Source organism: Penicillium verrucosum (genome assembly GCF_028828655.1).
Source record: "Penicillium verrucosum strain IBT 35672 chromosome Unknown utg000001l_segment0_segment0, whole genome shotgun sequence".
NCBI lineage: Eukaryota > Fungi > Ascomycota > Eurotiomycetes > Eurotiales > Aspergillaceae > Penicillium > Penicillium verrucosum.
The window spans coordinates 281,738-301,202 of record NW_026643210.1 but is presented as its reverse complement, the minus strand read 5'-3'; the positions used below and the strand labels follow the sequence as shown (position 1 = coordinate 301,202).

Below are 19,465 nucleotides of genomic sequence, written 5' to 3'. Positions count from 1 at the left end.
TACGTCTTTCCTCAAATTAGCCACAGCACTTGCGTACCGGCCCTGGGAGTTCTCCTCTTTTTTTTCCAGCACATCTGGTGATTCCTTGGTGGCTATACGTGGTCATAGTGAGGTGATATAGGTAGAATTCGTAGTATTCAAAGGTTGGAGCAGGTTATACGTGAAGTTCATGTAATATCCTGGACCCGTTTATCACCATCTTGTTCACCTGCACACCTCTAGATAGGCTATATGTTCGTTCGGTCTTACATTGTAGTCTTGTTACAGCTCTATTATCGTGCCATCTGTCTTGCGCTGCATTAATTCATGTCCATGATTCTCAAACATGTACCTAGTAGGTGTAGATAGATACTTGCTAATAGAAGAAAAAGATATTCCAAATAACCATAACCAACAATATTTCTGCTCAATTGTTCGTTGGGCTATCCTACAGACAGTTTCCCATAGAGCAATTGAATCAAATGTGTGTGAATTGAAGCATGACTCTAACCAAAGCTACGCGTCTTCGACTAAATACATTCGATGACTACTTAAGTGACTAGTTACATGTATAATGAAAGAGGGGCTAAACACCCCCTATGTATTCCATGGGACTCGACAAGTGAACTATGATGCCCAAATGCGTAGCGACTTGTTGGAGAACACTCACGAGAAAGACTCGTTTGATTTGGGTGTGGAGCTGCATGGGCCTCAACGATGTTGATGCCTCATGCATAGGCACCCGGGTTGCTACCGGACCCTCCCTATATGTTGTCTCATGGGGGCTACGGTGAGATGGTGATCGAGAGGGAGAAGGCTGGAGGAAGAAGAGAAGAAGAAGAAGAAGAAGAAGAAGAAAAGGTGACAGGGGTCCTTTTATATGTTCACATCCCAGGTACCTTCCTAAAATGGACACTCTCCAACGCACCTTCCCTGATAGTTTAATGTCACATAATACAATGGTCTCATATACTGTGATATGAAAGCTATAGCAAAATAATGAGCTCTCGTCTAAAGAATAGAGTGGATGGGTCGAGGTACATTATTTTGAAGCATCTTTTAGAGCACCTCGGTCTGGTTTCTATAGATTATATGTGGAGTTGAGACTAAGGCAATATATACTTGCTTCCGCGAGATTCAGTTGCGTGATTTATATGGACGGATGTGCAGATTGTTTTCAGCCCCTAGTGAGACATGAGTACTTGAGACATATGTTGTAGGTACATATGTATGGTAGGAGGGTGGCGAGGTCAAGAGGAATGCAGCAAGTTCAATGCCAGTCGGCTCTATAACTAGACAGAGGGGCTCGTCTTTGGCACGTGTATTTGTGGCGCTGGATGGGACACAGACAAGGCATTCTATCCGAGGATATGGTGGGATCGTCAGATGATGGAAGTAACTCAACTTAGAACTTTGGGCATGGGGGTAAATCGGTGGCCTTAACCGTTTAATTACAGTACTGTCATAGTCCATCCTGCATTGGATATATATGTCAAACTCGTTCGATCCCCAGATGTTGTGGCCAAGAAACTGAAGATTGACGAGAAGTACCTTTTGGATGTGAAACCCATACAAAATATACATTTTCCCGTTAGTCGCGGTGGAGACGAAGCGGGTACTAGGATCCTCGACTGAAGAATGGATAGAGAGTGAACCTTACGCGGAATGGAAATGTGGACATAAGCCTGAGAGGTTTGAGACTATTGTACCTTTTTTTTTTCATATAGCACTCGTAGAAAAGGTACTTAATAAAATACTAGGAACCTCAGGCGGCGGCGAATGCTGTGAAGAAAATATAAGATCACGTGACACAACATTTCTCCTTCGTAGGGCCCGATAGGGACCCTGCGCCACTCGCGACTTGGTGCACATATCTACTAATCTCGGTGATATCAAATAAAGCTCCGGTGACAGTGTCCCGGATGTATTCGTCAATTCAAAAAGTCCGGCCGTCGGTTGCACGCCCTTGCCGATTTGTTGCTCGCCGCCGCTATTCCGCACCGCTGTCCGCGCGACGATTCCATCTGTCACGAACATGGCTCGCATCGCCGTCCCAAGACCCTGAGGATGCCGAGTCTACGGCGCCAGGGAATATTGTGGAAGACCCTTCCCTGAAAACTGAGAATATCTCCAGCAATGGCACGCCGGCGACATCTCCCGCCCCCGAGTCGGCCAAGTCGATCACCAAAACCTACGGATCTGCCGTACGCAGAGCGATGCGAAACCGAAAGTCCTCGCAGCAGACTTCCCCATCAACGGCAACTGTCCCCGCGTGGTTCTACGAGCACAATAAAGTGTCTCACGGCAGCGAAGACCGCCACCCTACACAATCACTACAACAGGTTCAGGTAACCAAGTCACGGTCACACAAGGAGCCGGAGGAGGTGCAAACTGAGAGTCAGGCTTCCGGGGGAGGCTCCGACCCATCTGCCTCCAGTGAACCACCCACAGCACCGGAGAATCGGTATGCAGTGGCCGAGGAATCATGGGAAGAGCTGCGAGCCTCCGCCAAAGCAGGGTTGCGGTTACCAGCTGCGAAATATGCCAAAGAGCCTTCGGTGAAGAAATCGCATCTGGCGCTGCATTATCCGGGTAGTGATGGAATACCATTCCTAGACGCGGTGGTGAAGAAGCTTGCCCATGAGTTGGGCACTGACCTGGTAACTCTGAATGCTCAGGACATTGCACAATTGTTCAGCGAGCAAGATCTCGCCGATGTCGGGGTAACATCGCCCATTCGATCACTCGGCTATGATGTATATCGGCAATCCGTCCCAAGTTCATGGTCGGAACTCGAAGACCCCGAAGATGACGGCGAGGATGACGTGACTGAAATGGCAGGTGGTCCCCGTGGTATGCGCGGCGATACCAGTGCACCTCGGTTCATCACAATCGAGAGCAGCAAAGAGGCCGGTGACATCCCGCTTCCAAACTGGCTTGGGCTGAAAACTCTCCTGGGGGGATCGATCAATGGCCAAACAGATCCGGATCCTGGGGCCGGGGCCTCACGAAGTGGCCAGCGCGCTGAAACTCGATGGATTCAACTTGTCAATGAGCTCCTCGGCTCACCAGCTCAACCAGCACTGCCAGTTCCCAACGAAACAACAGAAATTACTGAAACGAAAGCCAGTGAAGCTTTGCCAACTCGAGACATCATTATGCATATTCAAGACTACCGTGACATTCAAAACACCCGAGAGGGGTCCAAATTCATCACACTTTTGCACAAAGTCATCCAAGATCGCAGAGCGGCGGGGTCTAAGATCCTGTTGATCGGAACTACCTCGCAGGAGATCCACCACTCACCCTCACAAGATGGTGCTGGTCTGCTGCAGAATGTTCTCGATGATCAGTTCTCAAAGACCTTGTTCATTACCCCTGCCATGAGCTCGAAAGACGCCGAAAAGGTCTTCGCAGAGGACCGAAAGAAGCGCACCATGGATATCAATATTCGCCACCTGCAGAGCATGCTTCGCTTCCGACTACACGAACAGGCCCTGCCTGTACAGGATAACATCTTGAGCGACCGTACTTGGCCGCTGGAACCTTCAACCATCAAAGAATCAGGAATCGAGGACCGGTACTGGTCATACAATCAAGTGCATTGGATTTCTACCCTTGCACTTGGCTGCGCTGAAGCCAACGAGCCTCTCGGGTTTGAGCACATCCGACGTGGACTCGAGCTCATGGATAAAAGCGACCGGGTCACCAATGAATGGCTGAAAGAGAAGTCACCCAAGCAGAAAGATTCGGAAGCAGGGCAGACCAGAGAGCAGCTGATCAGCTCTTTGCGCAAAACGTGCAACACGCACGAGAAAAAGCTGCTTAACGGTGTAGTTGACGCAAAAAGCATCCGAACCACATTCAACGACGTGCATGTACCCCCCGAGACCATCGACGCCCTGAAGACCCTGACTTCCCTCTCCCTTATTCGGCCCGAGGCATTCACATATGGTGTCCTCGCCACCGACAAGATCCCCGGGCTTCTCTTATACGGACCTCCAGGCACCGGTAAGACACTCCTCGCCAAGGCCGTAGCCCGCGAGAGCGGAGCAACAGTCCTCGAAGTCAGTGGGTCTGAAGTGTACGACATGTATGTGGGCGAGGGTGAAAAGAACGTAAAAGCGATCTTTACACTCGCCAAGAAGCTCAGCCCCTGCGTCGTCTTCATCGACGAAGCGGATGCCATCTTCTGCTCACGCACCGGAGCCAGCAGCCGCACCTCCCACCGTGAACTCATCAACCAGTTCCTGCGCGAGTGGGACGGTATGAATGACCTCTCGGCATTCATCATGGTCGCCACAAACCGACCCTTCGATCTGGATGACGCTGTCCTCCGTCGTCTTCCCCGTCGCCTACTAGTGGATCTACCAACCGAACAAGACCGCGAAGCCGTTTTGAGAATCCACCTGAAAGAGGAACAGCTCGAGCCCTCCGTCGACCTCGCTGAACTCGCCCGACGCACGCCGCTGTATTCCGGTTCCGATTTGAAGAATCTGTCCGTGGCGGCTGCATTGGCTTGTGTTCGCGAAGAGAACGATGCAGCGGCCAAGCACACCGGTGACGAGCCATATGTCTACCCTGAGCGCCGCATTCTCACTCGTACTCATTTCGAGCGTGGAATGGAAGAAATCAGTGCTTCGATCAGTGAGGATATGTCTTCGCTGTCGGCGATTCGGAAGTTCGACGAGCAGTATGGTGATCGGAAGGGTCGTCGCCAGAAGAGCCCTGGATGGGGATTCATTCCTGGTGCTAGTGGTGAGGCTTCATCTAATTCGGCACGTGTTCGGACTTGATTTTTTTCATATGTTTCATGCGAGGTTTCTCGCCGGCTTGTATACTGGGTTATTTTACGTGGATTGGGGGAATTGGGAGTTTCCCACTGTACTTTTAGCGATATGATAGACCTGTACCATTACTCAATTGTATATACTGCCACCTGTTTTTGGGCAATAAAATTTGCATTACTTCTCATTTAGATGTCTTTGCTAGAACATTAGTTATACCTTTATTCAATCTAGAATCACGTAAGGCGTAAGGCGAGTACCCACCTGTACGTACATGTGAAGGATCTTAGATCTAGCATTGAGCTGGACGTGTCTACTGGCTAGCTAGTGACCACCCAGCTATATCTACATATTATAGATTTCTAGCTGTAAAGGCAACATATTTGGGTACTTACTGTATAAGGTCAGTTAAAGTTAATCACTTGAAATATCCTATAGCCTTTCAGGTTGGAGTTTGCCCAGTGAAGCGCTGGTAGAGGTGCAGACTGAGACATTATGTGTTACACATTCACCGGATTGTACATGATAAAGTGTTCTTTCTTTCTTTGTTCCTTTAAGATAGAGAATGTCAGAAGCAGCATGTAAAGAAACACATGAAATTCATTCTTGTAGGATAGGGATATAAGGCGAGAAGAGTAGCTAATTGATCCTTCTTTTCCCACCCACTTTCTATCCACCACAATAGAAGATTCACTCCACTTACTCTATCTAGTAGAACTGCATAACTACATCCTGCTGTTACAGGGTACTAGTTACCGGACTCCAATATGCCGGTAAGTAGATCCGCTCTAAGCAGTGGATAAGTACTAACGCCTTGCTTTCTGCAGAATCGACCGAGGTATTTCTACATTCTGAACCAAAGTATTCATGCAGAGCATATGAACTAACTGATATATATCAGTATACCCGTTTCAGAGGAATGCATATCTGCATTCAACGAGCTCCGATCAGGACCAGAAGCTACCAGACCGAAGTTCATCATCTGCAAGATCTCCGACGACAACAAGAGCATTGTACTCGAGGAAACATCCACAGAGAAAGATTGGCATTTCTTTCGCATGAAGCTATGTGCTGCAGTCGACAAAGATGGGGGTCTGGCTCCTCGGTATGCCATCTACGACATGGATTATGGTTTTGGGAGCAAGGGAAAGCAGTAAGACATCAATCTCGTGACTTGATGAGTGCAGTTGAGTGTTTTTCGCTAATTCTAGTCCCTGGCTGTGTAGAACCATGACGGTTTTCATCGAATGGAGTCCCTCCTGCGTGCCTCTCAAGGTGATTTGTCTTTCGAACTCGCGTGTCCATTGGCTTGGTCATAACGTGCTGACTGTATTGCAGAAGATCTTGCTCTATCTTAACAATAGGCAGCAATTGACTAGTCCTTTCGATCTCAAAGTATCAATTGAGGCAGACTGCATCATGGACCTCGAATGGGCGGCTGTCATGGAGCAGGTCCGTGAGGATGTCAGCGAGCTGAGTATGGGGAAATGATCGGCGTTGCTTAAGTACCATGCATGAAGAGGGATTGTTTCTTTAAAACATAGTAACAAAGTGGGAACGGTGAACGAAGAGATTGATATGAAATATTGATTTTTGACTGGTCTTGGAATTGTGCTCAATTGGATTTCTTGATATGCTTCGAGGGTTAATGTGAGATTGTATGATGCCACTGTTGTAGACCTTCATCTTAAGCAGCTTCCAAGGTTGGTATAGCGCGAGTCATTAGGTGAATAGCACCACTTGGCGTTGCGCCACTCCATGTATTGGGCTGAATAGGCGAGGTCTCTTTTTTTCCTTCAATTGCTTTGAATCGCTTTGTATTCCCGACTATAACATTATATAAGATCGGAGTTTTTAGAGCAAATGACAAGTAGTTCTGGAATATTCAAATCCAACAGACTGTATGTCCACGGGTTGTATGTTGTAGAGAAATGAAGGATGAAAAATGGAAATTCAAGAAAGTTGAGGTTATCTCCGCATTCGGGCACGTGCCATATGACATGAAGTCTGATCATCTCGCCACATGACTTGACCAAAAAAAAAAAAAAAGTCCGATGTTTCTTTTGCTTTTTGCTTTTGTATTTTGTATTTCCCCAATTTTGCATCTTTTTATTCGAAGAAGTGCGTGGGAAACCCTTCGGGCAAGAAAACCTTGCTTCAAAGCCCCCCACTTTCTCACCCGAACAACTTCCCCCCACATCCACAGATCGCGAAAATGATGGCCACAGGGTCTCGGGATACCTCAGTTCGTGAGGCCAAAGTCTTCATCAAGGAAGTCGTACGAAATGACTGGGATTTCGATGCCGGCGTTCCCTCCCCGTGTTCCGCCGATGGCACCCTTTGCTATAACCGTGAAGTTTGCGAATGGCGAGTCCGAGAATTCGATACCCCATCCTCGGAACTCGAACCCCAGAGCTCAGATAGCGAGCAAGAATATGATCCGTCAGCTGTGCTGAAGCTCGCCCCGGGAGATGCGGGCATCGAGCGCCGCCGCAAACGCCGTCGACAAATGGATGACGAAATGGCATGGAACGAAGGGCTACGCTTATGGATGGCCAGACGCGATGCGTGGTGTGGTGCGAAGACTCGGCGGCAAATTCGGACGGAAGAGGAAAAGCGCAAGGTGACTGGTGCACAGATGGACACAACAGATCAGTCCGATGGCGTGGAGCTGGGAGACAATGACGCGACTTCGTCTGGGTCATCCCAATCTGCGATGCTGGGTGCTCGGGGTAGTGAGGGTATTGGCTCTTCTGATCTGGCGGTCCGGACCGAGACTTCGCTTTCCATCGCGGATCGGGAGAAGGGCGAGGAGCTCCAGCAACGAGTGGATATGACTTCGGGACAACAAGAGGATCAGGAGGAAGGATTGTCTACCGCGCCGGACGAAGGAGCTAAACGGAAGGCTTCGTCAGAGACCAACATCACAGAGCCGGATCAGAAAGTTGCCGCAAACGTGTCTACGTCCTTCCCGGCTGTCGAAGACCAGACAGAAGAGGAGAAGGTGGAAGAAGAGCTGGATGAACCACTTTGTCCTGTTGCCCCACCTTTTATTTCAGACGAGAACCCAGTTCGCGCAACCATCAATCCCGCAATTTACCCTTCAATCTACACCAAGGTTGTCGTGCAAGGCATGACCCCCACCGTGCCAGTCAACCTCGCCCATTTGACTAAAGCCATGGTTCAAGGGTGGAAAGCAGATGGGCAGTGGCCGCCAAAGCCAGCCGTGACATCGATTGTCCTTGCTGATGATGCCTCTGTGCCTAAGAAAAATCCAGATCGCTCTGCCGAGGAGGCGCCGCAGGGCAGGAGGAAGAATAGCATTACCAATGCTGTGAAGAAAGTGTTCCATTTTGGATCGCATCCCTTCCACCGCCGCGGCAGCCAGGATACCGGGAATGGAGCCGGGGGCCCGACGGCTTAAGTGGATTCTGCTATCTATCTTGTCGATTATAAGTTAATTGCATGGCCATCAACCCAAGGGTCGGAATGACTTCAACTGGGTTGCTCTGGCTTCATCGGGCGTCTACTCTGGGAGGTTTTATTTATGTTTTCTTGCGTGTTCATAATCTGAACATGCTGGTGTTTGATTTACTTTCTAGCTCTGCACAATGACGAAATGACATCTGATGTGTAATTTGGTTCAATCTTATACAGTCCCAAGTTTTGCATCTGGGTGCTTCCCGAGGTCTCTCCTTTAGATCTCATGAAGTACTGGTATCTTTTTCTTTTGTATGATTTGTGACCAATGTTATAGCTTCTTTTACCCTGTTTTGAAACGACCCGTTTTGTGTCTAGACTGACTATTTAATGCAGTTTTGACGAAGGAACAGGTATATTTCAACCTCATGCCAATATGTATACGGACCAGTCTACCCATAAGGTGTATTCATGCGCGCCTAAACCAGCTAAAACAGCCGAACAAAGAACTCACTCCTGATCTAGATATCCAAGACTTCCAAGACCAGAATTTTGATTGAGATAACGGCAGAGCCGTTGCAAATTCTCTGGTCTATTATATCTAGCGCCCCGATCTACAACCCGCCTCACTTTCAATTTGTCCCCCTGTACAATCTCCTCCCTCGTTCGGACATACAGCGGACGGAGTCCGAACAGTCTCTTGAGATAGAACCCTTATATAATTGGGGATATGAAATATTGTGTTAATCTTTTTAGACATAGAAAATGCTTGTTATTAAAGTACTTGATAGATCAGAATATCGGAACCTTGTAGTTGTTGGATACAAGTATCAGCCACCAAAAAAAGACGCCGCATAAGTGGCGTCTACCTTATAAAGATTCACCCACCTCCACTCATTTTTACTAGTGCAGATCCCTATACTTTCTCTTAATATAATCCTTTATCTGTCTGAAGTGAATCTGAAGACAATTGGCATATCTCTTGGCCGCTAGTTTAGGGGTCGGTGTTTATAGGGTAGACTGTTGTAGTACCTAAGAGCATATCCCGGGCAGAATTAGGGCTATCACTACCCTCCCTCAAAATAGTAAGACTACCTTCTCTATTTAATCAGGGAACATAGCTAACTCTTTGAGGGCTTTGAGTGATTTATAGAAAATACAACATAGGTGAACCATATCCAATGTAGTTTAGTTTATGTACTCGTAGTCCTGTGAAGCAATGCCCAAGACATACTCTCCATCACATCGGATCTGTTACTAGCTATGACCCCCAGTGATCGACCCAACGTAAACATTGAAGTTATAATGAACACAGCTATCCTTAACATTCAACCCTCCCTGACCACTCAGAATCGTCTGTCCATCGCGAGTCACCGCGAAAGACTGGGCCCCAACCCCCATACTCACATTCGAAGTGACAATCCCCGCCGGAACATCAATGCTAACAGGAGCATTATCCCCACTCTGCACAGTCAATGTGGCCGGACTCGTTAACATAGTCGCGACAAAAATGCTATCGCTTAGCATGTCGGCACCATTTGGTGCTGAGAGGTTATCACCACTGCACACGACGCCTTTGGGCGTAGGTCGGTACCAGTATACGACTTCGTCTGCTTCCACGGTAGGGGTTTTTGCTCCGGATTTATAGGCTGCAATATAAGGCTTGAATAGATTGCGCCAGGCGTCGTGTGGCATGTTTTCTGCCCACTGGGCTGATCCGTCGTCACTGTGGTGGGCTGAGTAGGGGCCGATGTAGTGAGATTCGCCGTAGTCTGTATACATAACTGCGGTTAGGAGGGAGTTTTTCTGGAGGATTTCCGGGGAATATATAAGGTTAACGTACCATTCCATGAGACAATCTCGATCAAGTCCGGCTGAAGGGAAAGCATTTGCTCCCAACGTAGTGTTGGCAGATTCTCGCAAATGAAAACCCAGTTTTTGGTGTTGAAATGGGTTGAGAACCAGGGTGAGACGGCTATATCTCATCGAGTCAGTTTACTATTCAACTTAGAAACAAGGTTACTAACGAGCCATATAGGTTTTCCCCGCGAGGAAATGAACAAATCTATCATCCCAGACGGTAGTCATCGGTCCTGGGATGATACTATTTCCCCATCGGTTGGCCAAGCCAGCCACGAGAACGCACCATCAGTGCTTTTAGCAGGGCCAGTGGAAGCCTCAGCCGGGTCTTGGAGATTTGGCAATGCGTAAATGGGATGTGGTGTACCCTGCTTCACTGCATCCCAATTGAAACTGTCTCCGACAAAAGTACTTACCACCGCGCCTCCCTTGTATTGCATCTGCGCTGGGTGACCTGCATATAGTTTCATATACTCTGTGATCTTTGCGGTGTCCCCATTGGTCCAATAGGAAAAGTCGAAGGAGATGAATACTTTGAAGTTGACTTGCTGGGCTGCTTCGTAGGCTAGGGCTAGTTGAGTTGGGGTATAGCTGTCTATGCTTGCGCAGTTTAGGGCGAATGCGTCGATTCCGATGGATTGGGCTGCGGTCATGTCTTCTTTCCAGTCTGACAACTGGTAGTCTTTTACTATACCGACCTAGGTCCATGGAAGCTATGTCAATGATAGGGAATGGTAATCAGGTTGTTAGAGTGCTAACCATGAAGTGGGCGAAGACATATTTGTCTGACGCCTGAGTAGTCAACTCCAAGTCCAGAGCTGGGGCAGCTAAAGATGGGAGGATATGTGCCAATATGACCACAGCGTTGAAGAGAGATTTCCAAATCATAGTCGCTAAGTTTATAAGTTAATTTTCTCAATGATGTGGATTTCCAAGGTCTCCTAACAGATTATATAGTTCCAATATCATACTTCCCAAAACGTACTAAACCCGAAACAAATAAAGCGAGACAAGTGGAATACCAATATAAGCCTTGGATAATAACTTCAACGGCGAGTATAAATCTTGTTTCCTTCTACCCGCAGAATACTGTAACACCCGACATTCCATCACATCCACGTGAGATTGTGTAGTATTCGCAGATTTCCCGTGTGATTCCACTTTTTGCTTTTTGCTTTTTACTTCTACAGCATATGGCATTGCCGGACTACCCAGTGCCCGTCTATCACGCTCCAGAAAAAGGGATTCAATGGGGACTTGAAATGCTACAGTAGTGCCGAGTATCACAGGTCCTATGCTTCAAATCGGGCTTTATACACCAGCTGATTGAGAAAAATGAATGTGCTGGGCATATGAAAGTGTTGGGTACAACTCGAATCGAGGATTAACACCGATATCGCTGTTCAAGGTACTTCTGACGGAAGACGGACCCCCTTACCTGAGGTCTTCTGCTCGTGGCCCATCCACATTGAATTCCGAAATGACGAAATAAGCAATCACGGGGGAAGTCGTCTTCCCCGGTGTGTTATTCAACTCGCCATATTATCAGAACATGAACAACTTACTTCGTCATTGTGCTTCAAGAGGGTAGCATCTGGGTTCATTGGGGTTGAAAGGCTAGGCCAATCACCATGTTTCGGCAAGTTCGTTACCAGTGGACAAGATACGATTCTCAATTTCCCAGAGGGTGAATGCCCTATAGCTTCTGACAGAGGAAAAGGTGTGATGAGGATGTTCATGTTGCATATCTCTGACGGATGTTAACAGGTAGGAGTAAAAAAGGATAGTGCAAGATCTCTGACATTGAAATTATGGAGTCAGAGAGAATAATATACAAGTTGGATCTGAAACACAGGCAAATCAAGGAGGGTTCTAGATCATGGCAGTCAACAGAGATTCATCGTTCATCGGAGATTACACTCCACGGAGATTGCATTCCATGGTGAACTGCATATCCAGGCTTGTCTGGGTATGCAGCCCTAATTGATTCGGGGCTGTTTGCACTAGACACGTTGGCATAGATAGCCCTTGCTTAACATTCTCACCTAAGTCACTAAGGGTGCATAGTCATTATTATTATATCTATTAGAGATACAGTAAGACGTACAGATACATTGAAACCCGAAGACTAACTATAGCCTCCATTATAGCAATAAAACTGTCAGTATGGCATAACATGACATTATTAATTCTTTTCTAACATTCGTAACACGTTAATGTTTCCTCCAAGAACACCGTGTATATAAAGGACCGAAAGAAAAACCACCACACGGTCAAGACAGTAACTCCAGAGCCTTCGCACGATCAATGAATCCCACCGCCGCATCTTCAAAGGTCTTTTGCGCTTCACTGTGACTCGCAGCCAGAACAGCAAGCTCAGGCTCGATTGTGATTTCCAGTGACTCATGACCGGGACGAATAAAGTAGTACTTGTCCTGATGATAAGACCATTTTCTGAGATAGATCTGGAGATCATTCGAGGCGATGCTATTAGCTGTGCTAAATAGCTCAGTTTTCCTGCTATCAGAGGGCGGTGGGATCGCAGGGAATGCGATATGGGCACTACTCGAGGACAAGTCTGCATCTGAATTTATGTCGTGTAGACATTTACTCACGGCTTTGGCGAAATCGCGGATCCACTCGATGTGCATGAGAATACCCTCCCCAGCACCGGTAGTTCGATCGATGTAATCTACCACTGGTAATGCCGAGGAGATCATATCAAGGAAGGCGGCAAGCATGAGTAAAGTTGGAGGACTTTGCAGACGATGGCGACGGGAGGCAACCGCAGCCAGTGATTGACAGGAGACTCGGCATACAACATCGATGATATCGATGACAGAAGACACGCAGGCTGGATCCAGAGTGTCTATGTTACATATAAGGTTCTTGAACTCCAGCGTGATGGTCTGGATGATGGGACGGCTGAGGATCCAGGCAGCGTGGTTGAGAAGCATCGCTTCGAGATATGCTGGAAATACACATTGCAAGAGCACGGCGCGGAGAGTGGGTTTGTCCTTGTCCCCAGCTTCGTAGGTATTTTTCATCGATGTGTGCAACTGGTCAACCAGGTAGCTCTGCTGGCCGTCAATGGCAGCGCGCTCGGAAATGCTCTGAACAAACCCAGTCAAGGTCTGGATCTCTTTGCTGGACGACAACTTTGACTCGTAACGTTTGAGCTTCGCAACAATGTAGCGCGGGTCGCTAGATGGCAAAGGGAACGAAGCAGGGTCCGTGAAGAAGGGGTCGATGGGTTTGATGTCGCTAGTATGCTGCTGAAGGAAACCGATGACGCGTTGCACGAACTCGACGTATTCTCCTTGAGCAGCCTGCGCTGTTCCGTTACCTAGCTCTTGGTAGTTGTCTTTCATAGACGTCATCACCCGCTGAAGCATCTCGGAGTACTCTTGTTTGGTCACAGAGAAGTTCCGACTGCCAGAAAGTTCCATGTCCTGGAGCTGCTCACGCATATTAGACGATAGGCTCGAGAGGAGAGATAATCGCCGAGAGCCAATTTCCTCCAATGTGATTGTATACCGGCCAACCCTCTTATCCTTGGAGAACGGAAGATTGGCAAGCAAGGGATCTGTGGGACTTCCGTTCAAAAGCGCCTCCGTGAGACGATGTTGAAACTTCAACATCGAGGAGCGCTCGACCAGCGATGACACCCACATACTCATAACTTGGATTCGGCAATCAGAAACAATCTGCGCGTCCTTTTCGATGCATGCCGCAAGGAACAGCGGTGCAAACTTTCTTGTCTGAACTGTCTGTCGAAGCCGCGTCCATGAATCATCGCCGAACTCGCTCAAATAATTGTCCCAATTTCGGAGGCCATGGCGAATGAGAACCTGCGCGATTGATGTCCAGCATTCTACCACGTTGAGAAGAATGGCATCCTCTGGACAGTGGTCCTCACCAAAGCAGTTCGAAACGAGACGAGATACAATCGGATGGAAAGCCCTCTCCACATGTTCAATACCTTCACTAGGGGAAGTTTGCTGATCCCAAACGGCCTGAATGGCATCCCAGTCACCGAACTCCTGACTGTCCTCATCAGTATTCACTGCCGCAGAAGCATCTAGTGTGGATGCAGCTGGAACGTCTTTCTGGGTGTAAGCAACCAGGACCTGCAGCGCCTCAGATACAACGACATTCACGCGCGGGAGCTTGGGGTTAAAAAGTGCAAGGATAGACTCAAAAGGAGTTCTGCGAACAAGTCTGTGTGCATGCTCCAGTTTCGGGGCCAGTTGCACAGCAATTCGCAGCCCGCTAAGCGCATTGCTCAACAAGGTCTCGATCTGCCGCTGGTTCTGGGAGATAGTGCGTTCAACAAGCTGTTGAGAAACCCGATTGTCGTCTGTGTTTTGAGCCTCAATCTCTTTGCGAGCATATGAATGCTGTTGCTGCAGTTCCGTGACAAAATAGCCGTACCAGTCTCCAAACGGATCGAGCCCCGAAACTTCTTCATCCGTAGAAAGCTTGAATCGAACAAGCCTTGACCATGAGCGCAAATTGATACTGCACGCTTCGCGATGTGAAGTGGCAGGATGGACCAGATTGCGTATCGTCTCTAGTCGAGGGCGACACCCATCAGGAACAGCCCAGTACAAGGTGCTAAGAAGATCGTGGTGATTTCTTAGTGCATCGAGGTCCTCGTGCTGTAGGGGCTGCTCTTTCGGGTATACACGGCCATGGTTTGGCAGAAGACGCCAGGCAAAGTTTCGAATCTTTTTCTTGTCATATCTCTTCGTCAAGAAGCGGAGGCCACTTGCTACAATCTTCAGAAATGTGTGGAAACAAGGTTCCCCCACTCGGGCATCCAGAGAAGGATTGCTATCAAGTTCGTCAAGAAACGAAGGTGAGCCACGAGCTTCCTCGAGTTTCAGGTTGTGCAGGGTATTCTTGGCGAAGAAGTCGAATAGCGTGTCCAAGATAGGTTTGCATTCTCTCCACCCCCTGGAATTGATAAGGCGGTGACATCTGAGAAACAGGGTTCGACAGTAGCTATTGTATGAGATAGGTTGCGCCTTGGAGTTGGACTCGAAATGGTCCAGAGCTGGGGCGAGAAGCCGTTTGGCCAATTTCCAATTGTCATTAGCGGCTGTCAGCTGATAACCAGGGCGCGCAATCCCGAGCAGATCTATTTCGTTGAGGGGCAAGACTGTAAAAATGGCACGCCATCCATCCTCTAAGCTGCCCACGTCCCTTTCATTGCGAATAAGTCCATTGTTGAAGGTCTCGAGCTGAAGATCTTCAAAGCAGCCCTTGTAGTTGTCTGAGCTGCGTAGAAGATGTTTGGTGACAACGTAAGCCTCTGCCGATGGATACTCATCGCGAATCCCCGACTCGTGGCGTTCAGGCTCGTTGTTTTCCTTGAACAATGCTTTGAACTCAGAAGAACCGACTTTGAACGTGATCAAGCCTGCGACGTCTTTAGCGGATATTTTGACAAGATCAAAAGCTTCAGCCGCAAGGGCAGGGCTGACGAGCCGATGAGAAGCAACTTGATATATTTGGTTCGAGAAAACCATGTTGAAGAAAGCAATCTTGACGAGCCCACTCTTGTTGTATTCGTCGCTAATCAGAAAGGCGGCCAACGGATCTCTCGCCTGGGAGACCAACCCCATGGCTCTAGTGACGAAGCCCGTACGGTCAACCGGGTCAATGAAAACCAGGTTTCCCGTGATGTACTTGATCAATAACCTGTATAATCGCCATGCCACCCCTAGAGCAGCCGTAATGCCAGTATCTGGGGTGGTAACAGCACTTCGCTCAACATTATCGATTATGACATCAAAGACTTGCCCCATCTCCGATGATACTGTATCGTTCCAGCGACTCCATTTGAAAGTCTCGTTTCTGAGCTCGATGGAGAATGGAGGGGCATCCCCATCAAAGTCCCGCTCGGCGATTCGCAACGAACGAGAAAATTCCCCGCTTCCTATGAATGTACTCTCATGGAAGAATGTATTGTCACGTAGGGATGGTACTCCGAAGTCGACCGGATAGAAGCGTTGCCAGTTGAAAAGCCCACCGACGCTGAAAGTCGAAGGACGTGCATGTCCGACGTCAGTTATGGTCAGAGTTTCCGAGTCATCAGAGACTATGGTAGCAGGATCTGGATTTTGACGGAATTCGTCGGCATCGAGATTGATTCGGGTGGGTTGGTGCTTCTTCAGCCGCCGTCGAGATACGGGGGGTTTTTGGGATTGTGCTTGAGTTCGTGCTTTGGCTGAGGCGGCAGCAGCGGCAACAGAAGCATTCATGGGGGAAGAGTTGCCTGCAATACTCAATGATCCACTGTCGGAGACATATCGATCCAAGGTCAAGCTGGGCTTGTAAGGTTTAGATGTGCGCTGGTTTTTATAGTGCCGATTGAGAATAGACAATGACTGGTTGAACATAGCCGGAAGCACAGTTTGGCTTTTACCAGGACCAGCCAAACTAGTTGCTGCAGGCCTAATGTTGTTCCTCTTCAAAGATGTTATGGCAACATTCCTAGGAATAACCCATGTGTGACCGTGCTGCTCTGGTTTTCGGCGGGACGAGGACTCAGCCACTGGGGCTTGGTTTGGTGGGACTGATACTGCACCAGATTCAGGCGGTGCTTGTGTCCGTTCCAGTTCCACTGCGTTGGTGTTTGAAACGTCGGTATCTGCCTCTGCGTTAAGGAATTGGTTCGGTATCCGGCCGATTTTGGAATTTGATTTGGCTCGAGCATTGAGAATCGAAAGATTTGTTGCCCAATGCCGGTGTTGGGGAGCTCTGGGACGAGGTGGGCTAATCTTGGCCTGCCGAATAGCTCCTCTTTTCCAATCTCGCAAGGACTCATTTGCATCCACTGTGTCCTCCCTTGAGGCCAGTTTCACGAACTTCTGAGTAGGGCTCTGTCTGCCTCCGTCTTTACGCGAGCGTGGTCGTCTTGTTGCTACCCTAAGAAGTCTCGATTGCTCTGTTCGAGGCTTCGTGGCAACATCTGGCGCATCCAAGATTCCTATCCTTGGTCGCTGGGCGGTTGAGGGTTTCTTGGTCCTTCGTGCTCCATACGAGGCGTCGGTCATTCGGGTTTGTCGAGGTCTCTTCGGTTGTCTCTCCCCATTGAGCAAACTTTGTTTCGATTTCGGCCTTTTCAAACTGTTTGTTTTGGGCCGAGAACGCGTTGAGTTGCGCGAAACAGGCCCGAACATGTAGTCGATGCGATTATCCTCAGAGATATCACCCCCTTCCAGCGCGAAGGGGTCTTCGACGTCAAGGGTGCCAGTTAACCTCTGGCTGGAGTCATCGGCTATGGAAGCATACCCTGTGGTGTCATTGCGGTTGTTCTCATCGTCCGAGTCAGAATCTCCAAGATCAAACAAGCCCCTTGGTTGTTGCGTTGCTGGTTGCCTTGATCGATCACCCTTTCGAATGAGCTTCCGTGCAACACCCTTTCCATCCGGCCGTTGCGAGGAAGCATGACGATCTAGTTGCGAGGCTTTTTCTTTGTCTGCTTTTTTCTTCTGATTCAGCCGAGCATGTGAGGCAGGGAGCGCTCCTCGAATCATTCGTTGGAATCGTCGAATTTCACGCTCTTCGGCAGCTGACTTGGTTTCTTCTTGGTCACTCTGGCCGTTGGACGAGATTGACTGTACTTCCTCATCATCATCTGTACCTGCACCAGGTGATTGGACCTGGCCGGGTTCTTCTGTTTCCTGTGCCCCAGATTTCGCGACTTCCCCGGCGGTGACCACCCACGAGGAAACCGGAACCCTCCTTCTGATGCACGAGGGGTCCTGGAGGTCGAAGACAAACGGCCTGCGTGTGGAGGGCTAGATGATAGATCATATATGGAGAGACCGTTTTGATCCCCAGTAGCTGTAGCTGTATTGTTGTCTCTGATGCCACGAGGTTTGGACGGTTTGTGTAAATTTCGACGTTCTTTTGGAGTTTCAGAATGAGAAGTCTTCTGCCGCTTTGCCAAATGAGCTTGCGATGGCCGAGGATGCTCTGAGTCGTTGCGTTCCGCATCAGATTGTGGGCCACGATGTCGCTCATGTCTTATCGGTGGAAGATACTCTTCAAGAGGGGGACTTGACGGAGGTGCATTGGGGTCATATGAATCCTGCCCTTGGCTTTCATCAGTAATCTGCTGTCTTTGCTGCGCAGGTCGACCAAAAGGCTTGACGCCCCGCGCTACCAGTTGCTGGTTAAACTTCATATATTCCAGATGGTACGGGTGCAGTTGGATGGCGTTGCGCTTCCGGAATGTTCTTTGCGCAGCATGCGGTAATTCTCGCAACACTTCTTCGGGGATATCAAGATGGGGTAATGCATCGTTCGGATTGGCATCTAGTTCAACGAGCACTGCCTGTCGAAGATCTGCCTCCCTATCTGCCGGTCTTTCTGGTTCTGCCCCCATCCCACCATCTGCCTGTGTTTTTGTAGAATCGTTGGCCGGTGGAGAACTCAAGGATGACGGTACAGAAGATAACGGAGAATCATCATCCGAAACATCCTGTAGTGGTGGTGGTGGTAATTGTGGCGCCTCTATTGGCTGGACATGCTGGGCCACGGGCTTTTTCTTCCGAGTTGGCTGAGGTATCAACATCAGCTCGTCAGGAGAGGAGCTCCGGGTGCTTGAGGTTTCATCCTGTGTGTTTGCCCTCGAGTTGTGCGGCTCTACTATAACTTGTGGTTGCGAGAGTCCTGTGGTCTTCAAGGGTTTCGGTGTAGACTCGCGGCTCGAGGGCTTCGATTTAGGGCTGTCATGTTCCTGCGATGACGTTGGGAAATCGTATATGCTGGCTGTATTCTTTGCGGGGGAATTGGTATGATGCAGCTCGATCCTGCGGCGATTCGTTGATTTCGTAGCCGACGATCGAAGTCCGTAGGTCTTGCGTCCTCTCCGTTGTTTTGGTGTCGTTTCGTCATGCGCGGCTTTTGTCAGGTGAGGACTTGGTCCATTCGTGTGCCGACGAACCACCTCCTCTGTATCTGAGAGCGTGATGGAGCCATTCTCAGCCCGAACATGCTCTTGCTGCTCCTTCGTTACACTCGTCCCTTCCTTCGGCGAAGATGAAGGGTTGTTGATATATTCGAGATTTTCGATGACAGGGCTATTTTCGACATTATCGTTCTTCGCATCTAGAGAATCGAATCCATCTTCCTCGTCCGAGTCGGGGACATATCCTCGTTGTCGCCATGATTCCATTTGCATCCTTGGCGGGGATCCCCCATGTCTCTAAACAGTCATTGAGTGAGTGGTTTTAGGGCGACAAAAACGTGAGCGAAATAATTCTCAGATTGAAATTCGCGAAACACAAGAAAATCAAACGTCGAACAACTATTCAAACAGTCTGAATGCAAGGAATTTGATTCTGACGCGTGCTAACGGGGCAATTTAGCAGACGCGCCGGCTGCTAATCAGCCAACTGATA

The 19,465-nt window shown here is 48.8% G+C and overlaps 5 protein-coding genes across 5 annotated transcripts; 3 read left to right on the top strand and 2 right to left on the bottom strand.

Annotated features, from left to right (window-relative positions):
- Positions 1-1,901: 1,901 nt before the first annotated feature.
- On the top strand, positions 1,902-4,775 carry N7516_000090 (ATP-binding protein; the record flags this gene model as incomplete). Its single annotated transcript, XM_057212812.1, has 1 exon — positions 1,902-4,775. The coding sequence occupies one exon, from the start codon at positions 1,902-1,904 to the stop codon at positions 4,773-4,775; it is 2,874 nt and encodes a 957-aa protein (XP_057074695.1).
- Positions 4,776-5,533: 758 nt separating this feature from the next.
- Positions 5,534-6,257, top strand: N7516_000089 (uncharacterized protein; the record flags this gene model as incomplete). Its single annotated transcript, XM_057212811.1, has 5 exons — positions 5,534-5,539; positions 5,594-5,604; positions 5,668-5,919; positions 5,993-6,041; positions 6,105-6,257. The coding sequence occupies 5 exons, from the start codon at positions 5,534-5,536 to the stop codon at positions 6,255-6,257; spliced, it is 471 nt and encodes a 156-aa protein (XP_057074694.1).
- A 724-nt stretch (positions 6,258-6,981) lies between these two features.
- On the top strand, positions 6,982-8,190 carry N7516_000088 (DUF4050 domain-containing protein; the record flags this gene model as incomplete). Its single annotated transcript, XM_057212810.1, has 1 exon — positions 6,982-8,190. One exon carries the CDS (start codon positions 6,982-6,984, stop codon positions 8,188-8,190), a length of 1,209 nt encoding a protein of 402 aa, XP_057074693.1.
- Positions 8,191-9,443: 1,253 nt separating this feature from the next.
- N7516_000087 (glycoside hydrolase family 71 protein) lies at positions 9,444-10,934 on the bottom strand (the record flags this gene model as incomplete). The annotated part of the gene is made up of 4 exons (XM_057212809.1): positions 9,444-9,958; positions 10,030-10,161; positions 10,333-10,744; positions 10,806-10,934. The coding sequence occupies 4 exons, from the start codon at positions 10,932-10,934 to the stop codon at positions 9,444-9,446; spliced, it is 1,188 nt and encodes a 395-aa protein (XP_057074692.1).
- Positions 10,935-12,319: 1,385 nt separating this feature from the next.
- N7516_000086 (uncharacterized protein) lies at positions 12,320-19,245 on the bottom strand (the record flags this gene model as incomplete). The annotated part of the gene is made up of 2 exons (XM_057212808.1): positions 12,320-17,733; positions 17,784-19,245. The coding sequence occupies 2 exons, from the start codon at positions 19,243-19,245 to the stop codon at positions 12,320-12,322; spliced, it is 6,876 nt and encodes a 2,291-aa protein (XP_057074691.1).
- Between the last annotated feature and the right edge of the window lie 220 nt (positions 19,246-19,465).